General features: G+C 51.3%; 8 protein-coding genes across 9 annotated transcripts; 5 read left to right on the top strand and 3 right to left on the bottom strand.

Annotated features, from left to right (window-relative positions):
* Positions 1-1,050: 1,050 nt before the first annotated feature.
* On the bottom strand, positions 1,051-2,980 carry PV06_02000 (uncharacterized protein; the record flags this gene model as incomplete). Its single annotated transcript, XM_016402641.1, has 2 exons — positions 1,051-2,727; positions 2,882-2,980. 2 exons carry the CDS (start codon positions 2,978-2,980, stop codon positions 1,051-1,053), a joined length of 1,776 nt encoding a protein of 591 aa, XP_016266538.1.
* A 233-nt stretch (positions 2,981-3,213) lies between these two features.
* Positions 3,214-4,425, bottom strand: PV06_02001 (uncharacterized protein; the record flags this gene model as incomplete). Its single annotated transcript, XM_016402642.1, has 2 exons — positions 4,222-4,425; positions 3,214-4,167 (listed from the first exon to the last, which is right to left on the bottom strand). The coding sequence occupies exons 1-2, from the start codon at positions 4,252-4,254 to the stop codon at positions 3,214-3,216; spliced, it is 987 nt and encodes a 328-aa protein (XP_016266539.1). The 5' UTR covers positions 4,255-4,425.
* Positions 4,426-5,057: 632 nt separating this feature from the next.
* On the top strand, positions 5,058-7,163 carry PV06_02002 (uncharacterized protein). Its single transcript, XM_016402643.1, has 7 exons — positions 5,058-5,292; positions 5,352-5,454; positions 5,527-5,623; positions 5,671-5,826; positions 5,899-6,190; positions 6,250-6,482; positions 6,574-7,163. Exons 1-7 carry the CDS (start codon positions 5,145-5,147, stop codon positions 7,087-7,089), a joined length of 1,545 nt encoding a protein of 514 aa, XP_016266540.1. The 5' UTR covers positions 5,058-5,144; the 3' UTR covers positions 7,090-7,163.
* Positions 7,164-9,379: 2,216 nt separating this feature from the next.
* On the top strand, positions 9,380-10,867 carry PV06_02003 (uncharacterized protein). The gene is made up of 2 exons (XM_016402644.1): positions 9,380-10,274; positions 10,321-10,867. The coding sequence occupies exons 1-2, from the start codon at positions 9,614-9,616 to the stop codon at positions 10,803-10,805; spliced, it is 1,146 nt and encodes a 381-aa protein (XP_016266541.1). The 5' UTR covers positions 9,380-9,613; the 3' UTR covers positions 10,806-10,867.
* Positions 10,868-11,365: 498 nt separating this feature from the next.
* PV06_02004 (uncharacterized protein) lies at positions 11,366-12,481 on the top strand. Its single transcript, XM_016402645.1, has 3 exons — positions 11,366-11,497; positions 11,614-11,878; positions 11,991-12,481. Exons 1-3 carry the CDS (start codon positions 11,404-11,406, stop codon positions 12,217-12,219), a joined length of 588 nt encoding a protein of 195 aa, XP_016266542.1. The 5' UTR covers positions 11,366-11,403; the 3' UTR covers positions 12,220-12,481.
* A 1,260-nt stretch (positions 12,482-13,741) lies between these two features.
* On the top strand, positions 13,742-15,307 carry PV06_02005 (uncharacterized protein). The gene is made up of 4 exons (XM_016402646.1): positions 13,742-14,167; positions 14,252-14,413; positions 14,544-14,763; positions 14,840-15,307. The coding sequence occupies exons 1-4, from the start codon at positions 14,057-14,059 to the stop codon at positions 14,953-14,955; spliced, it is 609 nt and encodes a 202-aa protein (XP_016266543.1). The 5' UTR covers positions 13,742-14,056; the 3' UTR covers positions 14,956-15,307.
* On the bottom strand, positions 15,197-16,557 carry PV06_02006 (uncharacterized protein). Its single transcript, XM_016402647.1, has one exon. It carries the CDS (start codon positions 16,391-16,393, stop codon positions 15,620-15,622), a length of 774 nt encoding a protein of 257 aa, XP_016266544.1. The 5' UTR covers positions 16,394-16,557; the 3' UTR covers positions 15,197-15,619.
* Positions 16,558-16,702: 145 nt separating this feature from the next.
* Positions 16,703-18,681, top strand: PV06_02007. 2 transcript variants are annotated; one of them, XM_016402649.1, is made up of 3 exons: positions 16,703-17,237; positions 17,337-17,636; positions 17,694-18,681. In XM_016402649.1, exons 1-3 carry the CDS (start codon positions 17,033-17,035, stop codon positions 18,176-18,178), a joined length of 990 nt encoding a protein of 329 aa, XP_016266546.1. In that variant the 5' UTR covers positions 16,703-17,032; the 3' UTR covers positions 18,179-18,681. The 2 variants fall into 2 exon arrangements, with proteins under 2 accessions (XP_016266546.1, XP_016266545.1); XM_016402648.1 differs by having other exon boundaries at positions 16,703-17,636.
* Positions 18,682-19,881: the final 1,200 nt, after the last annotated feature.

The raw sequence follows: 19,881 nt of genomic DNA on the forward strand, positions 1-19,881 counted from the left end.
TTTGGCTGCTCTCGCGAGGCCCGCAATCTTCGACTGGCTATCAAAGCAGTTGGTACCGAGAAAGGACCTGTTGGCTGAATTGTCCAATGTTTCAAGCTGTCTTTTCCTGGCTTTCGCCATACGGGTGGAAACCGACAGCAAAAACACGAACTCTGCTTCTCCAAAAGGCCTCGATCCCTCTGGTCGGATGTCAAAGGACCGGGTGATCAATTGGAGCATGTCCGTATTGCTCTATACTCTATATGGATTCGACGGTGTGATATACTGTAAGCTTATGGCTTACGGATTACTTATAGCATGGATTTATACTGATGCAGGAGCAATCTACAGTCATTTCAGAAATGAAGGACATTACTCGTGATACTCCCGTGAGTAAAGGGGTGATATTATCCGCTACCTACTCTTTCATGTTCTTCAGCATGATGACTGATTCAAATCAGAGCTTCTTGATCTGGACCATGGTAATGGCTGGGCCTGTCGCTTGCCTCTCGACTACCATTGTGTGGCTTACACCAGGAAGTAATTGGGCTTTCTATTACAAAGTGACCTCTGAGTACCTTGTAAGTTGAGGAATAACAAATGGTTTCCCTTTCCAATACTGCCATTTCTGACGAATCGGTCGGACAGACTCGACTCTGCCGGTCAATAGAATCAAGTCATCCTGGCAGCCATGTGTGGTTTGCCTTGATCTTGACGGGCCTCAATTCTTTCATGATTGCTAATGTCTACACAGCTGGATCCGTATTCATCTGGTCAATGACATAGACAATTTTGAACTCTGTGCTTTTATTCAAAACTTCTTTACCTAGGAGATCATGAACTTGAATAATCATACCATCTATAGTATTCCAACCCCTTCCACAATGGAAAGGCTAAAATTGCTTCTAGGGCCATAGAATTTCTATTCACCGTATTTCAGACTACAGGCTACATATGTGACCGTAGCGTGGACATAGAGTCTGCTAGACCAAAGCAAGGCCCTGAGCGAGCATACGATGAGAAGTATAGGATTTTTTCAAATTCAGCCCATACCGCCGCCTTTCCTCCACTTCAACTGCCGCCAAAAAATCTCTCAAACGCCTTTGCAGCTCTCGTCAGAGGTCGTTGATTTTGTTGTAACGCTGCCAGAGGAGGAGGAGGCGTCGTCGTCGCATCGAATGGATCGGGTTCGTCTAGCAACAAACAATTGATGCCTTCTTCGTCGGCGGGCAGGTTCATGCGTTTGTCGCCGCTTACCGGATCCCTCCACCCGCCGGTCATTTTGATGTACCCATCCAGCGCGTCCACGATGCTGGAACCCAACTCCAAAGCGTGACTCGCACGGGAGTGGGTGTAGTGCGTGAGCAACTTGTGGAGCAAGTCTCTGCCGGCTTCATCGGTTCCTCCTTCTTTTCGCCGAGCGGCAGAAACGAGAATCTCCCCGGTGCGTTCGACCCACTCGACGTCTCGCAGTGACTGGGACTCGAATCCCACCAGCATGTCTTGCACCAGGGGTCTGAACAGTCGAGGCGCCGAGCACATGTAATACAGGACTCGCTTGAACAGGCGGCCGGCAAAGAGGGAGGCTTCCTGGAGCTGGAAACCCGGGTTCAAAAAGGTCGAAGAGGCCTCCTTGAGGAGGTACCGGTGCTGGCCAAACTCGGGCGGGACCGACTGCACGCCCAACCACCACGGGACAAACGGCGCGGCGACGGAACCGGTGGGCGCGATCCAGATCCGGCGCAGGTCCGGGTCCATGTTGCCGTCCTTGGGGAGGCGGACCACCTGGCCATACCCGGCTTCGTCGGTAGACATGCGAGGGTCACGAACCAGGGACATGAGGTCCTGTTCGGTGACGGGGACTTTTTCTAGAGTGGCCTCTTCCATTTCCCGGTGCGAGACTCGGCCTACGCCACCTCCCACGGGGGACGTGTCGTCCTGGGCGAGACCGTAGACCTCGACGAGGTTGATCAAGGACGGCGTTTTGGAGGCGCGGCTGCTCCACCAGCCTTGCTCTTGGGCGAACGTCACCAGGTGCGGCGCGCCCATGTAGTTTTCGGGGTCCCGCTCGAAGTCGACGGGGAAATCCCCAATGTACCCGGGGTACAAGACCCGGACCTCGTCGGGACGCAACCTCTCGGCCGCCCACAACTTTCGACCTCCGGCAAACTCCCACACGACCCAGGCCTCGTCCCGGTCGGCCACGAGGTGGGTGTTGCCTCCGTACGTGGCGTAGCCGTGCTCGCGGATCAGCTCGCCGATGATCTCGACGGCGTGGCGGGCGGAACGAGCGCGCTCCATCACCAGCCTCGCCAGGTTGGAGTAGTTGACCCCCGTCTGGGGGTCGGGGGTCATGTCGACCAGCTCTCGCCGGTTCGGAGCCCACACGTCCCGCACCGCCACCCCGCGGTCGTTGAGCCCGCCGTTGGTCAAAGGAGCCGGCAGGCCCCAGTAGTCCGAGTACTCCATGCTGATGTACCGGTGGGTGTGGCTCACCTGGGGGATGGTGATGAGGCGCCCGGGGAGGACGGCCTCGTCGGTCACTCCCACGGTGATGGTCTCGTTCGCGGCGTGCTCCGCCGCGGGGAATATCTGGAGCCAGTGACCAGACACTTCCTCGCCGCTGCCGCCGATGAGTATGTCGCCGGATGCCGTGAGAGAAGAGCCCACGTAGAATGCGTAGCTGGCATCGACGACGACGGCGAGAGACGCGACGTAGACGAAGAACAATAAGAGGGCGCCCGAGGACTGAAGCATGGTTGTGATGCGAGATGAGGTAATAGATACGAGTATTTGATGCCTACTTTCCGAAAAGGAAAGAATAAAAAGTTGCAGAATCTCAGTCACGTCCCAGAGATAAAGGGTTGTTTTGTAGTGTTTAGACAGGTTGGTGCGTTTTCACCGCTGCCGTGGATCGGTCCATGGCCATGGCAATTCCGCTCATCCCATGAACAAGTACATAATATGCTTTGAGACCAGACAGATCGAAATGCGACGACATACTGATCGGTTACTCGTAATGGTAGTTCGCGTACGTACGTCAAATTATACGAGGCATGCGGCATCAAGAAAGGGCAGCGAGGCTAAACCCCAAATGGCAGTTAAATGGAGGTTGCAGTTTGTCGCGACAGAGAAATGCTTGTACGATCGCCCCAGATGTATCAAGAGTTGCATTTTCAAGAGGAATCAACGGATAGTACAGAGTAGAGAGCTCTTTTTACATCATCTAAACCATCACTCTTCCATGTTACACAGCGTCTTTATCGCCTCATAGCTTCCCAGGTATATCCCACCCCCGACGCCTGCGGCAATGCACGTCAGAAGAGACCCTCTGAACAAGGCTGCCCATCCTTCACGGCGGACAATGTCTCTCGCAAAAGCCAAGGCGTTCAAATTTGCCAGTTTTGGCTTGGCTGATTTTACACCAACTCCCTCGACTGTAGTGATCGTCCGGGAATGCTGGTCCTCTACTGCGCGACCGGCTGCGAGTCTCATCCTGAGTCTGATCACATCGGCAGGAACAAAAATCCACGATGAGCAGCAGCCGGCAATGGCGCCGCAGACAGCACTTGCTTTGACCTGCTGTACCGGGTCGGAGTCGCCCGTTTGCGGCCTGCAGTACTCGAAGGGCGAATTTTGCTTGAGCTCCTCGTAGATCGAAAACATGAGACACACGTGGGGCAGCTGAGCTGCCACCAACACGCTGTAACCTGCCCATAGTTTGGACGGTTGTTTGGCAAACAACCTTAGCAACTTCAGCACTTGTGCCGCCGCCGACCGTGACAGTTGGTCGGGCGGGTGTCGATGAGAGGGTGTCCGGATGGCTTGCGCATTCTGCTTCAGCACTTGGGCAGGATTGATGATGGCGCACGCGAGAAGTTCGCCTGCCGCGCTTCCAGCCGCATAGTCGAATGAACGTGGTAGGCTGGCGAAGTGTCCAGCTGCGCGAGCCTTGGAAAACGATGCCCTGACGGAATCGTACACTGTGAAGAAGGCGATGGACGCCGGTATGTTTGCGACCACGGTAGGACCGAAGCCTCGATAGAGGCGATGGAACAGATTTTTGTCGAACAACCGACTGGTTGTAGAAGTTGTTCCATGAGGGGCGTTTCCTGACTGTATGCGACAAATGACCGTGTCCAATGGGTGGATTATGCCATCGGTGAGTGCGGCGGCACCACCAGCTGCCTGAATAACTTCAATTTTCGTTTGTCTTCAAGTTGGGACTGATGTGCTGCTTACCACACTCAGTGCCATTGCATTTTCTGCAAACATGGTATCGTATTCTAAAAGTTATCGCATAATGTTCCTATGGTCAGAGTCGCGTCATCGCGGGTAGCTTTCGAAGGTGTTGCCTCGTGGATTTATGTCGCCTCGTAGATGCCGCCCGAGGAGACTCTGTTCACTTGATGGGTTCTGATATTGAAACACCGGTTATCACTCGATGGCCATCCGTGCAAGACGAAAACGGGCCCGTCTTGCTCAAGCCGTACGTCGGATTTGTATGCGACCTTAGGATCCTGATCCCAGCTGCGCAGATGTTGCCGTGGTTGGATATAGGATACGAAAGCTCAACAATGATAGGTTATAGATGACCCGGGGTTGTCCATAGTATCTGGATCAGTCGATGCCGACATGGACAATCTTTCAAATTTTGATAGCTAGATGTCCAATTACGAGTACGAGGTGGATTGCCGCTCCACTCTCCATTTTATGCTCCTTTGTAGTTTAGCTCCGAAATCAATTTTCTCCAATCAATGCTTCTTTTGGGTGTAGATTATCACCTTCATGAATGCTCTCTACAATCGATTTATTTTAACTTCTCGACTCAGCCGCGTATGGGTGGCGGCTTTCGATCGATCCGTTATATGGGCCGAAAATCTTCAATCCCTGGGCCTTTCGCTTACCGCGCAATCCTCCATCATGGATTCTCTTATTATTGGCCTTATTTGTACAAACACAGCAACTGGAGGAGCAGCAACCTACACCCTGCTATCATTGCCAAATTGTATAGAAATACCTGAACTGGAACCGCAATGTACAGTGCCGCCCTCCATCGACCTTTGGTCTTGTCTTGCCTGAATGATATTTGTCGCATTCTGCGCCAAAGAACAGCATTGAGACGCTAGAGTGAATGCCAGTTGCGCTTTGAACCCGATCCAGACATGGCCAAAGTGGAATTCATGGCCAAAGCCGACGAGATGCCCACCGAGAAGCCCGACGGTCCTCCAGCGCTCGACGTCGAAGAGGGAGTCTCGTCTGAATCATCCATTCACGAGGGAGAGCTCAAAAGAATTCATACCTTCTGGAGCTGTATGCAGAAATGCCTCTTTTTCCCAAGAGATTGCGAACACTAATAAGTTGGCAAACAGTACTGGCATACCAGACGACGGTTCTCTCCACCTGGAGTTGCAACATAATTCTATACGCCATAATCTTCTCGCTTGGGGGTCCAGTGGCTTTGATATACGGAACGTGAGTACTCCGTCCCACACGAGTATTCTTCCTCGAAGTGGATCAAGTGTTGGCTAATCGAAACCATCACAGCATCATTGTCGCTATTGGGCAGACACTGGTCATGGCCTCGCTGGCCGAGTATTGTTCACTTTGGCCCAATGCTGGCGGTCAGGCATTTTACACCCAGGTAAGCAGAGCATCTGGAGCGCTGTCCTATCTAATTGTCCTCATCAGATGGTCGCCCCTGAAAAATATCGCCGATTTCTGTCTTATACTGTCAGTTATTGTGTTCTGGTTTGTGAAGTGTCCGTGGCGGCCGGGTGCGCGTTGAACAGCGCAAACATCGTCAATACTTTCGTGGACATCACTCATCCGAATATCGAGTGGAAGGTAAGTTTACGAGCCCCTCCCAAGCGACCCCTTTTGACCTGGCAAGATCAAATCTGACGGTCGCTGAGATAGCCATATATGATGTTTCTACTCTATTGCGGCTTTCTCATACTGCCTCTTATAACGGGAGTCTTGGCCGGTTCGCGTTACGGTGCCCAACTCCAATTTTTCGCCGGGTGCTTCAATGTCGGCGGACTCGTGGTATGGGCCATCGTGTTCCTAGTCATGGCAGAAAAGACAGACGCAAAGTTCGTCTTCACCGACTTCATCAACAACAGCGGTTGGAACAGTGATGCATGGGTTTTCATTCTGAGTTTTTACACGCCTATCTATGGCCTTTATGGTACCGATGGAGTTATGCACCGTAAGCTGTCCTCTGACTCTTCTCCACGTCTAAATATGGTCTGACTTGTCATTACTCAGTGAGTGAGGAAATGAAGAATCCCTCTCGTGATGCGCCCCGAGTCATGATCTGGTCCATGGTCTGGGCGGGTGTTACTGCTCTCCTTTCTGGAATAATCATGTGCTACACGGTTGGGCCCAACTGGGAAGCCCGTCTCGACGAAGGTGCTCCCTATCTGGTATGGTTCATGGACGTGACGAATTCCGTGTATGGTGGAGGTGTGTTTTGCTGCGTCACCATGATGGGTTTGAACGTAGGTTGCCACCCTCTTATTACGAGTGAATGCATCAGTGCCACATCAGGATTCCAGGCCGTCTGGAGCGTTAGCTGACCTGTTTGAACAGTACCTCACCATCCTCAACCAGTCTACCGCAAGTGCTCGCATGGTCTGGAAGATGGCGAAGCAAAAGGCATTCCCGTGTTCCGGTTATCTCAGCCATATCTCGCCTCACTACAACATTCCAATCCGCGCGCTGGTGGCCTTCATTGCGGTCTGTATGCTGGTCGGCCTATTGGTACTTGGCTCACAACTCGCCTTCTTTGCCATACTGTCTGGCGGTGGCATCGCTATTCAGATCTCCTTTATCATACCGATCCTTTGCGTTGTATTGAGAGGTCGCGACACAATTCTCCCAGAGGGACGACCGCAATTCAACCTCGGGAAAACATGGGGCAACATCATCAATATTGTGAGTTTGGCGTGGAGCATTCTAGTCGTGTTGTTCTACGTCTTCCCACAGTATATGCCGGTGGTTGGCGAGATCGCCAACATGAATTGGGCTATTGCTATCATCGGCGCAGTGACAATTTTTGCTGGCGTAACCTGGGTCGCAAGAGCAAAGAGCCATTACATTGCTTGAGATTCAGTGGCACTGGAAGAAAAGACGGTCATCGATAGTGCATTACTAGCCACTGTGAAAGCGTCAGAAAAAAGGGGAACCGAAATGTCCGGTACGGCTCTGGCCAAATGATGTCAACCTGAACAAGGTTCACGTGAAGTCGGGTGTCACTTGAGCGGTATTCAACGCTCAACATAGAAACAGGCCCCAATAATCTTGATATATGCGTCCTTTGGGTCTTTTCTTCGGATCATAGGTTGTCGATGCCGCTCAGGGTCTACAGCCTCGCCTCGTAGCCATATTACAATAACTCCGCTTCTTTTTCCCCACACTTCGAAGGACCCCATGACGCATCTGTGCCTTCACATGGGAAGCTCTTTGATCTTTTGCTAAGTATGATCTAATGTCCTTTGTACATCAAATGTAACTTGAAATTATTAAAGTCGTGTTTGAAGATCCAGCAGGCACTATCGCAGATATTGTCGGAAGCCATGATGTGACCTCTTGAAGAGGGCGCCATGGCAGATAAAGGTACGACCCATTCGACCGCAGTCACGATCAACTCGATCGCTGTTTCTGACTGTAAATAGATTGTCGAACTTGTAATAGGAGGCGGATACGCTGTGATCGGAAATTGCCCTACTGCTCCAAGTGTTTGAAGAAAGGCCTCGTCTGTCCTGGGTACAAACAGCCTCTCCGATGGACAAATGCCATTGCCGTCCGTGGCCGTTTCAGGGGACTCGCAGCGCCCGATGTTGCACAAGCTACCATCTCGCACGAGGATCAAGCCGCTGACCTGGACGATTCACCTGTGCTCGCTGTGACGACGACGGAGCTCCCCGAGGCCGACTTGATAGCTACGCTTAATCGCTTCACAGAACCAGTCATCAGGCGTCTCCTTCACTACTATGAAACGGAGATCACACCCATCATGCCGTGGATAGATTCTCCTCACAATGGTTACCGTCGCTTGATATTACCGTTGGCCGAATCCCAACCGATTTTGAGGCTGGCGATCTTGGCCACTGCTGCCAGGCATGCGGCGTTTGGGACTGGCGTCGACGAAGACCTGTTGAGATCCGCCTCAGAAACCGCAGTCACGATGATCACTTTGCGCCTCACTCAGCTGACCATGCAAGATCCTGGTACTACGGCTCAGTATGACGTTGATCCCACAGATATACAGGCGATCATCGCCGCAGTTTTGGTCCTCTCAGACTATTCGCTACTTCTATCCAACCTCTACGTTGCTCAGTTCCATCGCGAAGGGATCCGAACACTGCTCAACACACTGGTGTGTACAACCAACCGCGACACTGAGATGTTTGTCTTTCTGCAAGATGAAGCTGCAGCATATGACGTGTTAGCCTGCACGTCTTTATTCGAGATCGACCGAGTCCGGAACGCTGTATTGCCCAGCGCACAGAACAATATTTTTGCTCAGTTCTTGAGAGTCATACATGTCATCACGATGAGCTCTTTACGACCCGGTGTTCAGAGTCAAAGCCCTGATGACGACCGCGGTACCGAAGGCGAAGACGATGAAGAACATGAGACTTTAGAAGTCTGCCCAGCCTCTATGACCGAGCTAGAGAATGCGTTCGAGGCTGCTAGGGGATCAACATTGCTCTCAGCAGGCCCTCTCCTCGAGACTGCATCCGACACCTTGCGACATGATTTTATATGTCTCGTGGCGGCGTACCATCATGCCGGGCTACTTTACGCTTACAAACGTCTTCCATCCATCGGGATGGAGGCAAGCACGCGCTGTTACCACCTCGGCAGACTCTTCGATTCTCTTGAACATATTCAAGAGATTCGGGTGGTGCTCTCGAGCCTGACTTGGCCTTTGTTCATCGCCGGCATCTGCTGTGGCGATCATGTAGACCGCATACAGAAGGTCGAGAATTGGTGTCAGCTATTGGCGACAGACACCCGCTACGAGCACTACCATCTACTCACCGATTTTCTTCGTCAGCTACACCACGATCCCCAGCATGACTGGATAAGCCTTGCCAAAGAGTATGAGCGCCAGCATCATCCCATCGTCGCGATCTGAAAGTCTTGCCCTTCTAAATTACGATAGAGGGTAACCAGTTGAACGCTTGCTTCCTTTGCCAAGAACACCGGATTCTGCGCGTAGACGGAGAAGTATTTATAGCCTTGCCTACCTAGCCCGAGCAGAAATATGCTACGTGCATAGTGCCTCCCAGACACATCGTGCGATTGCAATTTTGAGTCAAAAATGACCCCGTTCGTACCCGACATCGATCTGCGCTGCGAAGTAAGAAATGTGTCCACACACGACAGCCAACAAGCCAATATCTTTTCCAGAAGCATGGTGACTTTTCAGCACCTCGTCAGCTTCCCCTCATTCTCACAAATACGAGTGATGAAACCTTAGCTTCTTACATACTCCGTACAGGTGTTCTAGTGGCTACTACTCGTGGGTGAGCGAGGATTGTTGACAACAACATTCGTCATTCCTTCTTTCTTTTCTATCTAATTAGTTAATTTCGGGCTACGTGAGATCACAGACAGCAATATGGGGATCCCTACGGAACTTGTTGGAAGTCTTCCACGACCGACATACCTCCAGAAAGCATTTGCAGACTACGATGCAGCCAAGATCTCTCGGGATGACCTCATTGCCGCCCAGGATAAAGCGGTGGCCGACTCACTCAAGAACCTCGCAACAACGGGAGAAACGTTGATCTCGGACGGCGAGCAGAGGGCGAGCTCGTTCGCCACGTACCCCATCACCGACACTTTGGGAGGGACTGGGCTAGCAGAAAATCTCGCAGCCGACGGTCAGTACTTTGCGATCTTTGACGATGGGCACCACAGACAACTGCCACGCCTTGTCAAGGGACCGTTCAAGTACAAGACCTACGCTTATGAGAACTTCAAGAAGTCAGCGGCGTTGGCCGACGGTCGTGCAATGAAATCAGCCGTCATTGCGCCGTCGATGATGTGGCTTCTGTACCCCCTGAACGACACAGTGGAAGGCTACACTCGAGAGCAGTTTGAGGATGACCTGGTCAATGAATGCGAGAAGGATATCCGTGGTTGTTTCGCCGCCGGAGCGCAGCGAGTTTCCATTGATTTCACCGAAGGCAGACTGACGGCGAAGAATGATCCCCGTAACCCGTGGACGGGTATGAAACTCCTCCAGAAGTTCATCGATCTGAATAATAGAGTCCTGAGTAAGTACATCAACCTCCCATTCGACTCTTCATTGACCACGTGTAGCTCGTTTCACGCCGGAACAACGAAAGAACATCGGCGTGCACACGTGCCCAGGTGGTGATTGTGACTCGGTCCATTCGGGTGAAGTTGACTACCAAGAGCTGCTGCCTTCGCTCTTCCAGATCAATGCAGGCTACTTCCTAATCCAGCTCGCTTCTGAAAAGAACAAAACAAAAGTGTATGAGGAAATTGGCAAGACCATCCGGGCGGACGCCGACGGAGTAAAGCAAGTCGCATTTGTGGGTGTGATTAACCCACTGAGCCCTGATGTCGAGACGCCGGAACAGGTTTGCGATGCTCTGGTAGAGGCAGCAAAATATATCCCCCGCGACCAGCTTGGAGCAACGGACGATTGTGGTTTCAGTCCCTTCAGTGTCGACGTGAAGCCCAAGCATCAGGGTCCCGATTTCGCACGAGAAGTGGCCTTTAAGAAGATTGCCAACCGGATCAAAGGGGCCCAAATGGCCAGCGAAATGCTGAAGCTATGAGTGATGCCTGAAACGAATGCTCGATCAACTCGAGCTTTGTACCATTGAATCTGGGCCGTCGCCGAACCTGGAAATGTGACGAAATTCCTTTTACTATTTTTGGGGCTTCAACAGCGAGCGGATGAAATCAAGTATCGGAAGGGATTGCTTTTTGCTCCCTCAAAATCAAAAATCAATTAATATTCTGAAGTCGTACTCGGGGAATCCTTTTTTTTTGCAGATTTTGTGTCTACGTAGTAACAATCCATTCAAGGCGGCGTCACGCTGGATATTGGGCGTACAGGCTTAGAAAGAGGGTGTATGAAAGGGAATCATAATTTTCCCCCAAATTGCAATGACTTTGTTTGACTCTACTTGGGAGAGACCATTTTGCTCCTTCTCACAGCGAACGTTCTCCCGATTAAGTGGGAAACACGATTGGGCCAAAAGCGGCGATGAGGCTGCGAACTTTTGGCTCCCTGCACCGTTGACCAATCACGACCCACTCTTGCGCCAAGAGTGCGAATGCCCGCACAACTCGAAATTCCTCAATCTTCAAAGTCTCAGAACAACGACCTTTGAACGACCACCGCCAAACAACCCACAACCACTGCTCAAGATGAAGTACATCTTTTCCTCCGAGCAGCTGGTCATCCCAGACAACGTGAAGATTCACATCAGATCACGAATCGTCACCGTTGAGGGTCCACGAGGTACGAAATGCCCGACCAGAACAATGGTTTTTCCTCCCCATCGCAAGACGGCGCAGGCACAAGAAAAAAGAATTATGGGAATCCTAGACTGACAATCTTTGGGTGTTTCTCTATAGGCAAACTGACCAAGGATCTCTCGCACATCGCCGTCACCTTCTCCCTCCCCAAGAACCATAAGGGCCAGCAAATCGTCCAGATCGAAATCCACCACGGATCGAGAAAGAATGTCGCTACCCTCCGAACCGTCAAGTCCATCATCGAGAACTTGGTGACCGGTGTCACCAGGGGATACAAGTACAAGATGCGATACGTCTATGCTCATTTTCCCATCAACGTCAACATTGAGAAGAACGCCGAAGGCCTCGACCACGTTGAGATCAGGTAAGGGCTTCCAAAATTTTGCATTGCAATCACAATCCTAGTCCCCAAAGGGAAAAGACATTCAAACGAAAAGACATGTATACTAATCAAGATTTGTTACTTTTTGTTGCAGAAACTTTTTGGGCGAGAAGATTGTCCGATATGTCACAATGCGCGACGGCGTCAGCGTCGAGGCATCCAAGGGTGTCAAGGACCAGATCGAACTCAGCGGCAACTCACTCGAGGACGTCTCACAATGCGCCGCCGATATCCAGCAGATCTGCAGGGTACGAAACAAGGATATCCGAAAATTCTTGGACGGTCTGTACGTGAGCGAGCGGGGCAACATTGCCGAAGAGTAGAGAGAGGGCGGACGTTGAAAGGAGCAAAAGCAGAAAAAAGGCAGAAGTTTTCTCTAGAGGTATGGAAGGAAGGCGTCAACGAATTGAGTATTTTTTGCTCATAACTGCGAGAAGCGTTGCAAACATGGTGCAGCTCTACATTCCGCCAGAGCAAGCTTGAGAGGCCCTCAACAAAAGGGTTTGAATGTGAAAAAGACATTTCCAAAAATTTCAGCAGGCGACCCGCCTGGACTCCGTTCTACACCAATGTCCCTCATGAACCTTCTAGTGTTGATCTGATCGTTGGGCTTTGATTTGGTTAGCTTCGAAAAGCCATTGCCATGTTTGGTTGGTTGCGCACTCATGACACTTTCTCATCATGGGGATTGAGACATCTCTTTCCACCCAGGGTGAAGATGCAGTGGCTTTCTCAAGACGTTGCTGTTACCACGCTTCTCCTTTGATGATGCTTCTTGCACGTTTTCGATCGTTGACCTCCGTTTGGCGCTCCTCTTTGATTGCGTCTCGATGCTCTTGTCGCCCGCCTGAAACGATAGTACGTCCAAGTGCAATAGACCCATCCCTTGTTGCAGGTCTTTTTTAGGCTGAGAATACGTATTTTAACGGCTGTGGCTGACTGGTGGGTGAGATGGGGAGGTCTTTTCTTGAAATAGCCTGGCTGCCCGTAATGTGTGGCTGTGAAAGGACTCAAGAGTGTGAGAGCGTTGGAGATACTAATTTCTGTCTACCTCAGAAAGTTGTTTTCTCTGACTTGCCTGAGAATGTATATGTGCTGTGTTATATCAAGTACAGCCCACCTGCTAGTTCTTATGCAAAATGAAGATCCGGGGCGGGAATCAGCGGCAGCCTTACAGTCAACAAGTCACCAGGACATCCTGCTGCCTCACTGCATATCTGACATAACCTGTTTCTGCTTGTAATGATCATCCCGAGGGGCTCTACTCGTGATTCACACCTTAAGGCATTGCTGCGTCAGTGCCAACGTTCATCCATAAGCTGCGGAACGGTATGGAGTACACGTATTTTCTATTTACAGAGAGGATTCAAAAAAAAGATTTCCGATCATTGTACTTCGTCCGCCACGAGGAGAAACTCCGGTGGAGGGCCACGATGGCACACGTGGGTTGGGTATCAAGCACCCAAGAAAAGGAAAAGCGATTGTTGGAGTGCCTGGAGCTGCATCCAAATGCATTCAGGACCTAGTTACAGAGAACCTTTACCTAGCCAGATACCTCTCCAGATACTCAGGTATAGAGGGAGAGGTATTCGGACGGAGTAATTTTGAGCAGAAAAAGGTGTGCTGTACTCGTAAATGCACCCTCATCAGCCGTGGCTAATAAGAATGGTGTGCTTGTCCATGCAGAGGAGCCTCAGTCCACTCCCCATGGCTCGCTGAATCTCCGCTTTCGGTTCCAACAAACACATGCCCAAAGCCACGCTGGGGCGACGAGGCAGAGCGGCAAAATCCAGGCAAAAGGTCTCCCAAGTGCCACTATTTTCACTCTTGCCCATCTCGCCTGCGTCAACATCTTCCTCCGGATTTCCTACTGATCTACACTCGACTATCTTGGTCATTAATTCAACCCTCTCTACTCGTCTCGATTTCACCCAAGTCCTCCTCTCCTCTTCCTCCTCTTGACTTGCTCGTCCTATTACTCTCACTCCTCTTGTCTCCCTCATTTTTACCGTATCGGTTTTCTTATCCTAACTCCCGCCAAAACCCGCTCGCTTTGTTTACCTTCCTACCTATACCGTCGCCCGCTTTTCGGTCGATCCGGTCGTTCGCAACCATCCTCAACATAAAACTTGCCTCACCTCCTCCTCCGCAGCAACAGCCATGCCTCTCTGCGGCGGTAACAAGGTTGTCCAGCGCAAGCTGGTCCTCCTCGGAGATGGTGCCTGTGGCAAAACGAGTTTGTTGAACGTCTTTACCCGAGGATTCTTTCCGGTTTGTTGTGCCCTTCCGCTCCGGCATTCAACTCAAAAAGAAGAGATCACAAAAGGACAACTCACTAATGCGTGGCGCTCATAGACAGTATACGAGCCCACCGTGTTCGAGAATTATGTCCACGACATCTTTGTTGACGGGATACACATGGAACTGTCGTTATGGGACACTGCGGGACAAGAAGAGTTCGATCGGCTACGGTCCCTATCATACGACGACACGCAAGCGATAATGTTGTGTTTCAGTGTATGGCTCACCATCTTTTTCTTTGTCCCTTTCACACATGCGCAGCAGCAGCAGCACACACGAGCGGGGTCTTAAAAACTGGCGAACACAACACGACTCAAAGATGAAGCGCTGACACAATGGCAAACAGGTTGACAACCGTGGATCCCTCGAGAACGTTGGCACGAAATGGATAGCCGAGATCAACGAGCACTGTCCTGGCGTCAAGATCGTACTGTGCGCCTTGAAGTGCGATCTTCGAGAAGAGCACGAGAAGGACGAAGACGAACCCAACACTCCACCACGACCGATGATTCAGTATAACGAAGGCCTGGAAGTCGCTCGGCGGATCGGTGCGCTACGGTATCTCGGTATGTTCCCCCCCTTTGCGCCTACATCAGCCGTACCGCCGCCGGTATATACGGGAGAAACTGATGGGCTGTACAGAATGTTCAGCCATGCGAAACCGTGGTGTGAACGAAGCCTTCACAGAGGCTGCTCGAGTAGCGCTGCAGGTCAAGCCCGCGAAAGCCGGAGACGATTCGAAATGCTCTGTCATGTGAGAACGTCCCGGCAGATCCGTGCTGTTCACCTTTTGCCCTTAACGTCCTGGAACTGTTCCCGTCAGTTCCGGTCTGATTCATCGACTCACCACCTTATATCACGACTTTCCTGCTGTACATACCCCTCCGACGTTGCTTCTTCGTTCTCCTCAGTGTTCTGGACGCCTCCTCTTTTTAGCGTTGATTTTCTGGGATAGTCTGTTGGTTTCTTTTTTGGGAAAAGCAGGAGACAGGCATCGGCCGCTGCATTTTGACTTGAATCTTTGAGTCTGGCTAGTTATGTGGTGGGAGCTTCATTAATGATATACGAGCTGCGAATAAAATGCCTTTGAGGATCGCTTTTTAATTGGAACATTTCTCGTTCTGTCCGTCTGCTTCATTGGTCTATAGCTCGGCGCATGTTTCTGAACGAGTGCCCGTAGGACTACTCCTTTGACATGCTGCCCTAGGATTAGGGCCTAAAAGCCTCGTTCGCTCATCCCACCGCTGTGCCGTGGATATGACAGACCCCTGGTGCCGATGAAGTCCCAGATAATCAATCATTCTTCAACACCATCCTGGTAAATGGCATGATTGTAGCACACTTTTCGACCAACTTGAAAGGCATCCTCACCTGGAAAGATAACGGGCTGAATGCTTCAGAAACAGCCTACATCAATCATCGTTATATCCCATTTACCAAGGGCTGTCCGTTGCTTCGACCTCTTGTACCGTGATCTGCTGGCGGCACATCGTCATTGACCAAGACCCAGTCCTTAACACCACCCTTCCAATCTGCTATTCGTCCTTCTCGGATCGGGACAATGACCACTCTCACATCGTCAGCGCCAATGTAACAGCTTCCAGCATCGTCGGGATTTTGTGGGTGGTGCTGTTCGCCAAACAGACCGATCTCGTCCTTGGCCTGATCCCCGAAAGTATTGTTTGCCAGATGAGTCTCTTTACACCACTTCTCTTCACCGCTACCTCTTTCGAGAAATCTCGCTTCGCCGGTTATGGTGGTGGATATGGAGCTCAGCGCCGACGTATTCAGGTTCAACAGTAAGCTGGCTAGACTGGATCGAGTCGCGGCGGCAGGGGGACTGCCCGAGCGCTCACCAGATATTGATGTCGCCGTGGGCGGGCGGTGGCTGACCCAGTCGTGAACGAGCAGGGAGACCTTTGGATTTGAGGCTAGGTTGCGGGTTTTGATGGATTGGGCTGACGTGGTCATTATTATCACAGGACCGTGTTCGAGGTAGTTGGGGAGGAAGGTATAGTTCATCAAGCTCACATGCGGTGTAGGCTGAGATGAGTCGGGAGCAGAGGAGATGGTTCCCAGATGTAGGAAGCGTGCGTTCTTGAGGCATTGAGACACTTCTGGGGGAAGACTGGAGGAACGGATTGGGTGTGTCGAGGCCGAAGGCTCGTAGGTGAGCGGTGGATTGTGTTCAGACATCGCTGGTTTCCTTGTCTCGTGTAGGTAGGCGAGCTGATAGATATCGACTTGTTGATCGCAGTTCTGCTTGTACGAGACCGGCGAAAATAATGATACTTCGTCTGTCTGTCTGCGGGACAAGTGATGGATGGACTGACACTGGCCACGAGAAAAGAATGATGTGCATCTGCCCCGCAAAGAGGGAAAGTTGCTAAGTAGGTGTTAGTGGTGGCACTAAACGTCAACCAACACCCAATGCCCATTGTTTAAAGCTGCCTGGGGGCTCTTCCACTGACGTCGTCCTTATTCCTCCTCGTCAACTGTGATCTCTACCTCCAATCGCAGCTTCTACTGCTACCACCCCCGGCCTGTCCTGTGAACCAGACAATACAACCCGCATCTCTCGTCCACTTGGGGGATTTCCCCAGCTTTACACTACCTACCTATTACTACCTGACAAACCAGTTACCTCTCTCCGCTTGTGTGTGTACCTTGGACGCACCCTTACAACCAAACATCACATTCAAAGCAACAAACAAACAATCCCAGCCAGCTTCAAAAAAGGGCAGATAGACCTTTACTTCGACAGATCTGTCATCTGTTACTACGTGTCTGTCGTACCACACCCCGCCAACCGATTTCATTTCTATTTCTACAGTCATGCTCGCTCGACGACTACCCCTCTCCTCGCCTCAAGCCTCCTCTCTCTTCCGCGCCTTCACCACCTCCGCCCTATGTCGAGAACCTGCTCGCTCCCCGGGTCTAGGCGACATAACACCCGATGGCACCGATGCTTTCAACACCCGGCAGAAGGAATTCCGAGATGGCCTTGAGGCGGCCAAGAAGAGAAAGGAACAAGCTGAAAGTCAGTCTCCTGTTACCGTCTCCCCCAGTGCATCTGATAGTGCTTCCGGCGTCTTTGATTCCCTGGGATTGGGCTCACTTTCTACCGCCCCTCATGCAGAAGAAGCGCGGCAAGCCGAGACAGACACCTCGACCAGACGATCCGGTAAACTCTCGAGTCTGATCTACGGCACCCCTGAAGGCCAGCAGCTGGACAAGGAGATGGAGCGGTCCTTCTCCCAGGTCCTCGCCCGCGGCAAATACGTCCATTCGATCGTCTTCCACGAAGTCAAGCCTGACAAGGTCGACGAGTATGTCGAGCTTGTAGGTAGTTGGTACCCCAGGATGGCAAACACCCCCGAGAACAAAGTTCACCTGGTAGGAAGCTGGAGAACCGAGGTCGGCGATTGTGATACATTTGGTATGTGTTTCGTCCACACTTGACTCGATCATAGCTGGCTAACAAATGTCGTGACAGTGCACATCTGGGAGTATCAACGCTACACCGGCTACCATGCATCACTACATAGCATCTCCTCCCATCCTGAATTTCCCGCCTTCGACAAGAAGCTGAAGAGTTTGATCCATTCAAAGAAGGTCTCGCTGATGCAGGAGTTTTCATTCTGGCCAACAACTCCTCCACGGAAGCTGGGTGGGTTGTTTGAGTTACGATCCTACACACTACACCCTGGCAATCTACTGGAATGGGAAACGCACTGGCGAAATGGACTGAAGGCGAGAAGAGAAGTGATGGAAGGTGTAGGAGCCTGGTTCGTTCAGATCGGAGACCTAAACACTGTCCACCACTTGTGGCAGTTTGCAGATCTCGAGGAGCGCAAGTTGCGTCGAGAGCAATCCTGGGGCGTGGAGGGATGGGCGGACACGGTACACAAAACTGTGCCGTTGATTCAGACCATGAGGAGCAAGATCCTCATCCCCATGCCTTGGAGTCCCGTGGGCTGAGAATCAGACGCGCTTGGAAAGTGTGGCCATATGCCTTGGTGTATAGGCTCCTTTTTGATACTTGGAGCATGGAGAGTGTGATGGTCCACGAGAAAAGCGATGCTTCGGTCCACACCGAGGTCGACATCACGCAGGATAGCTGCACATGACAGCATCAAAAGTCAGGCCTGCTGGGAAATAAGATAGCCATGTACGGATACCAGCGACTGATGTGGCTACCAGTTGGCCATCTCTAAGCTAGACGCTTTGTAGGTAGGCAGGTAGGCCTCTGACAATGGTGACAAAGTCGGCCCTTGGAAGACAATTCCCGATCCTGATTTACCGGTGCATTGGATTGATCACGTCTCCACTTGACTCAGAGCCAAGGTGATGGCCTTGAACTTCCTATGACGACATTCATAACATGGTCTACAGTATGTGCAACGGGCAAATTGGGATCGTCTTACGAGTACGGAGTGGAAAAAAGCCTTCTTCGAGAAAAGCAAATGATAAGGGGATCCAAGGTTATGATATGCTAGGTGAAGCGACCTTGAAAAAGCCGTTGCCGCGGGTAAGTACCTAGACTGGCGCCAAGCGAGGTGTGGTATCCCAGATGGGCTTTTCTAACGACAGGGTACTCCGTACAATAAGATCATCGGGCACAACCCCGTCACGCACACATTACCATGACGATATCTTCCCTTGCTCATCAACGGGTACTAAGGTCGTCCGCCGAGGGTTACAAGGTGCGAGACGGGTGGGAAAAAGAGAAAGAAAAACAATGTGAGACCAGTCGTACTCCGTACTCGTATCCCCTACATACTCGTGGTGCTGGAGGACGCGGCGCGAAACCAAAAAGTTAGGCTACCGACAGTACCTCCTACTTGTACGGAGGTCTAGGAAGTTTGTGTGGGCTAGGAAACGGGTCCTTGATCCTAGCCAAAAAAAGTCGGAAATTGAACGACATGTCAATTGACAGAAAATAGGTCGGTCGATTTGACAAAATGACGTGCACCACGATACGTGATTAGTCCGATGTTTCTATTCCATTAGGTAGGTAAGTAGAGAGAAAACAGAAACGTGTAAAAATAAAAAAAAAGCTTGAGTGCTTTGTAGGCTGTTTTTGGGGTCAGGGGTTACAAAAAAGCGTGAAAGGTCACAAGTGTCTACACTACGAGTAGTGGGTGGTGGTGGTGGTGGTCGGATTGTATCTGTGCTTTTTCTCCTCGCTGGATATGATCGGATCACGGTCAAAGCGACTGCTAAGCATCTTTTAAAGTCCGCCTGCACATCATGCTCCGTACTGTAAGAACAAGGCCAAACATGAAATTTAAGAGAGATTCGATATGCAAAACACGTGCATCATACGGAGTAGAGGAATCAGGTCGCCCACAACTTGCATCCACAGGAGTCCTTTGATCCCCCTCTGGATGGATCCCGGATGGAGTCTGGCGCCCAAGGGATTGGCAGGCCTCCGTCTCTTTAATCTGGCACAGACAGCCAATAGTTGGCCCTACAATCGGGTGCTGTGGCTGAGTTCCCAGGCGCCCATTGCTCGAGTTGTGGTCCCTAAACTGCCCAAGGTGTACTGTATGTACCCCGTACAAGGACATGCTTTGCCACTAATGCAGCTTGCCTTGGGCTTAGGGGGGGGCATCCCTGGAACTACGACGAGTACTACGAGTACCCTCCAGAGCTCGTCCGAGCATGGTTACCCCCCGTAA

The sequence above is a fragment of the Exophiala oligosperma genome, assembly GCF_000835515.1.
Source record: "Exophiala oligosperma strain CBS 72588 unplaced genomic scaffold supercont1.2, whole genome shotgun sequence".
Lineage (NCBI taxonomy): Eukaryota > Fungi > Ascomycota > Eurotiomycetes > Chaetothyriales > Herpotrichiellaceae > Exophiala > Exophiala oligosperma.

What these genes read in the sequence shown, in the direction of transcription:
- PV06_02002 (XM_016402643.1), top strand. Translation starts at nt 5,145, where the DNA reads ATGGCCAAAGTGGAATTCATGGCCAAAGCCGACGAGATGCCCACCGAG. An exon ending in GTGGCTTTGATATACGGAAC is followed by an intron (nt 5,455 to 5,526) that starts GTGAGTACTCCG and finishes AAACCATCACAG; the next exon opens with CATCATTGTCGCTATTGGGC. An exon ending in GTCAGGCATTTTACACCCAG is followed by an intron (nt 5,624 to 5,670) that starts GTAAGCAGAGCA and finishes TGTCCTCATCAG; the next exon opens with ATGGTCGCCCCTGAAAAATA.
- PV06_02003 (XM_016402644.1), top strand. Translation starts at nt 9,614, where the DNA reads ATGGGGATCCCTACGGAACTTGTTGGAAGTCTTCCACGACCGACATAC. An exon ending in TCTGAATAATAGAGTCCTGA is followed by an intron (nt 10,275 to 10,320) that starts GTAAGTACATCA and finishes GACCACGTGTAG; the next exon opens with CTCGTTTCACGCCGGAACAA.
- PV06_02004 (XM_016402645.1), top strand. Translation starts at nt 11,404, where the DNA reads ATGAAGTACATCTTTTCCTCCGAGCAGCTGGTCATCCCAGACAACGTG. An exon ending in CACCGTTGAGGGTCCACGAG is followed by an intron (nt 11,498 to 11,613) that starts GTACGAAATGCC and finishes GTTTCTCTATAG; the next exon opens with GCAAACTGACCAAGGATCTC. An exon ending in CTCGACCACGTTGAGATCAG is followed by an intron (nt 11,879 to 11,990) that starts GTAAGGGCTTCC and finishes TTTTTGTTGCAG; the next exon opens with AAACTTTTTGGGCGAGAAGA.
- PV06_02005 (XM_016402646.1), top strand. Translation starts at nt 14,057, where the DNA reads ATGCCTCTCTGCGGCGGTAACAAGGTTGTCCAGCGCAAGCTGGTCCTC. An exon ending in TTACCCGAGGATTCTTTCCG is followed by an intron (nt 14,168 to 14,251) that starts GTTTGTTGTGCC and finishes TGGCGCTCATAG; the next exon opens with ACAGTATACGAGCCCACCGT. An exon ending in CGATAATGTTGTGTTTCAGT is followed by an intron (nt 14,414 to 14,543) that starts GTATGGCTCACC and finishes AATGGCAAACAG; the next exon opens with GTTGACAACCGTGGATCCCT.
- PV06_02006 (XM_016402647.1), bottom strand. Translation starts at nt 16,393, where the DNA reads ATGTCTGAACACAATCCACCGCTCACCTACGAGCCTTCGGCCTCGACA.
- PV06_02007 (XM_016402648.1), top strand. Translation starts at nt 17,033, where the DNA reads ATGCTCGCTCGACGACTACCCCTCTCCTCGCCTCAAGCCTCCTCTCTC. An exon ending in CGGCGATTGTGATACATTTG is followed by an intron (nt 17,637 to 17,693) that starts GTATGTGTTTCG and finishes ATGTCGTGACAG; the next exon opens with TGCACATCTGGGAGTATCAA.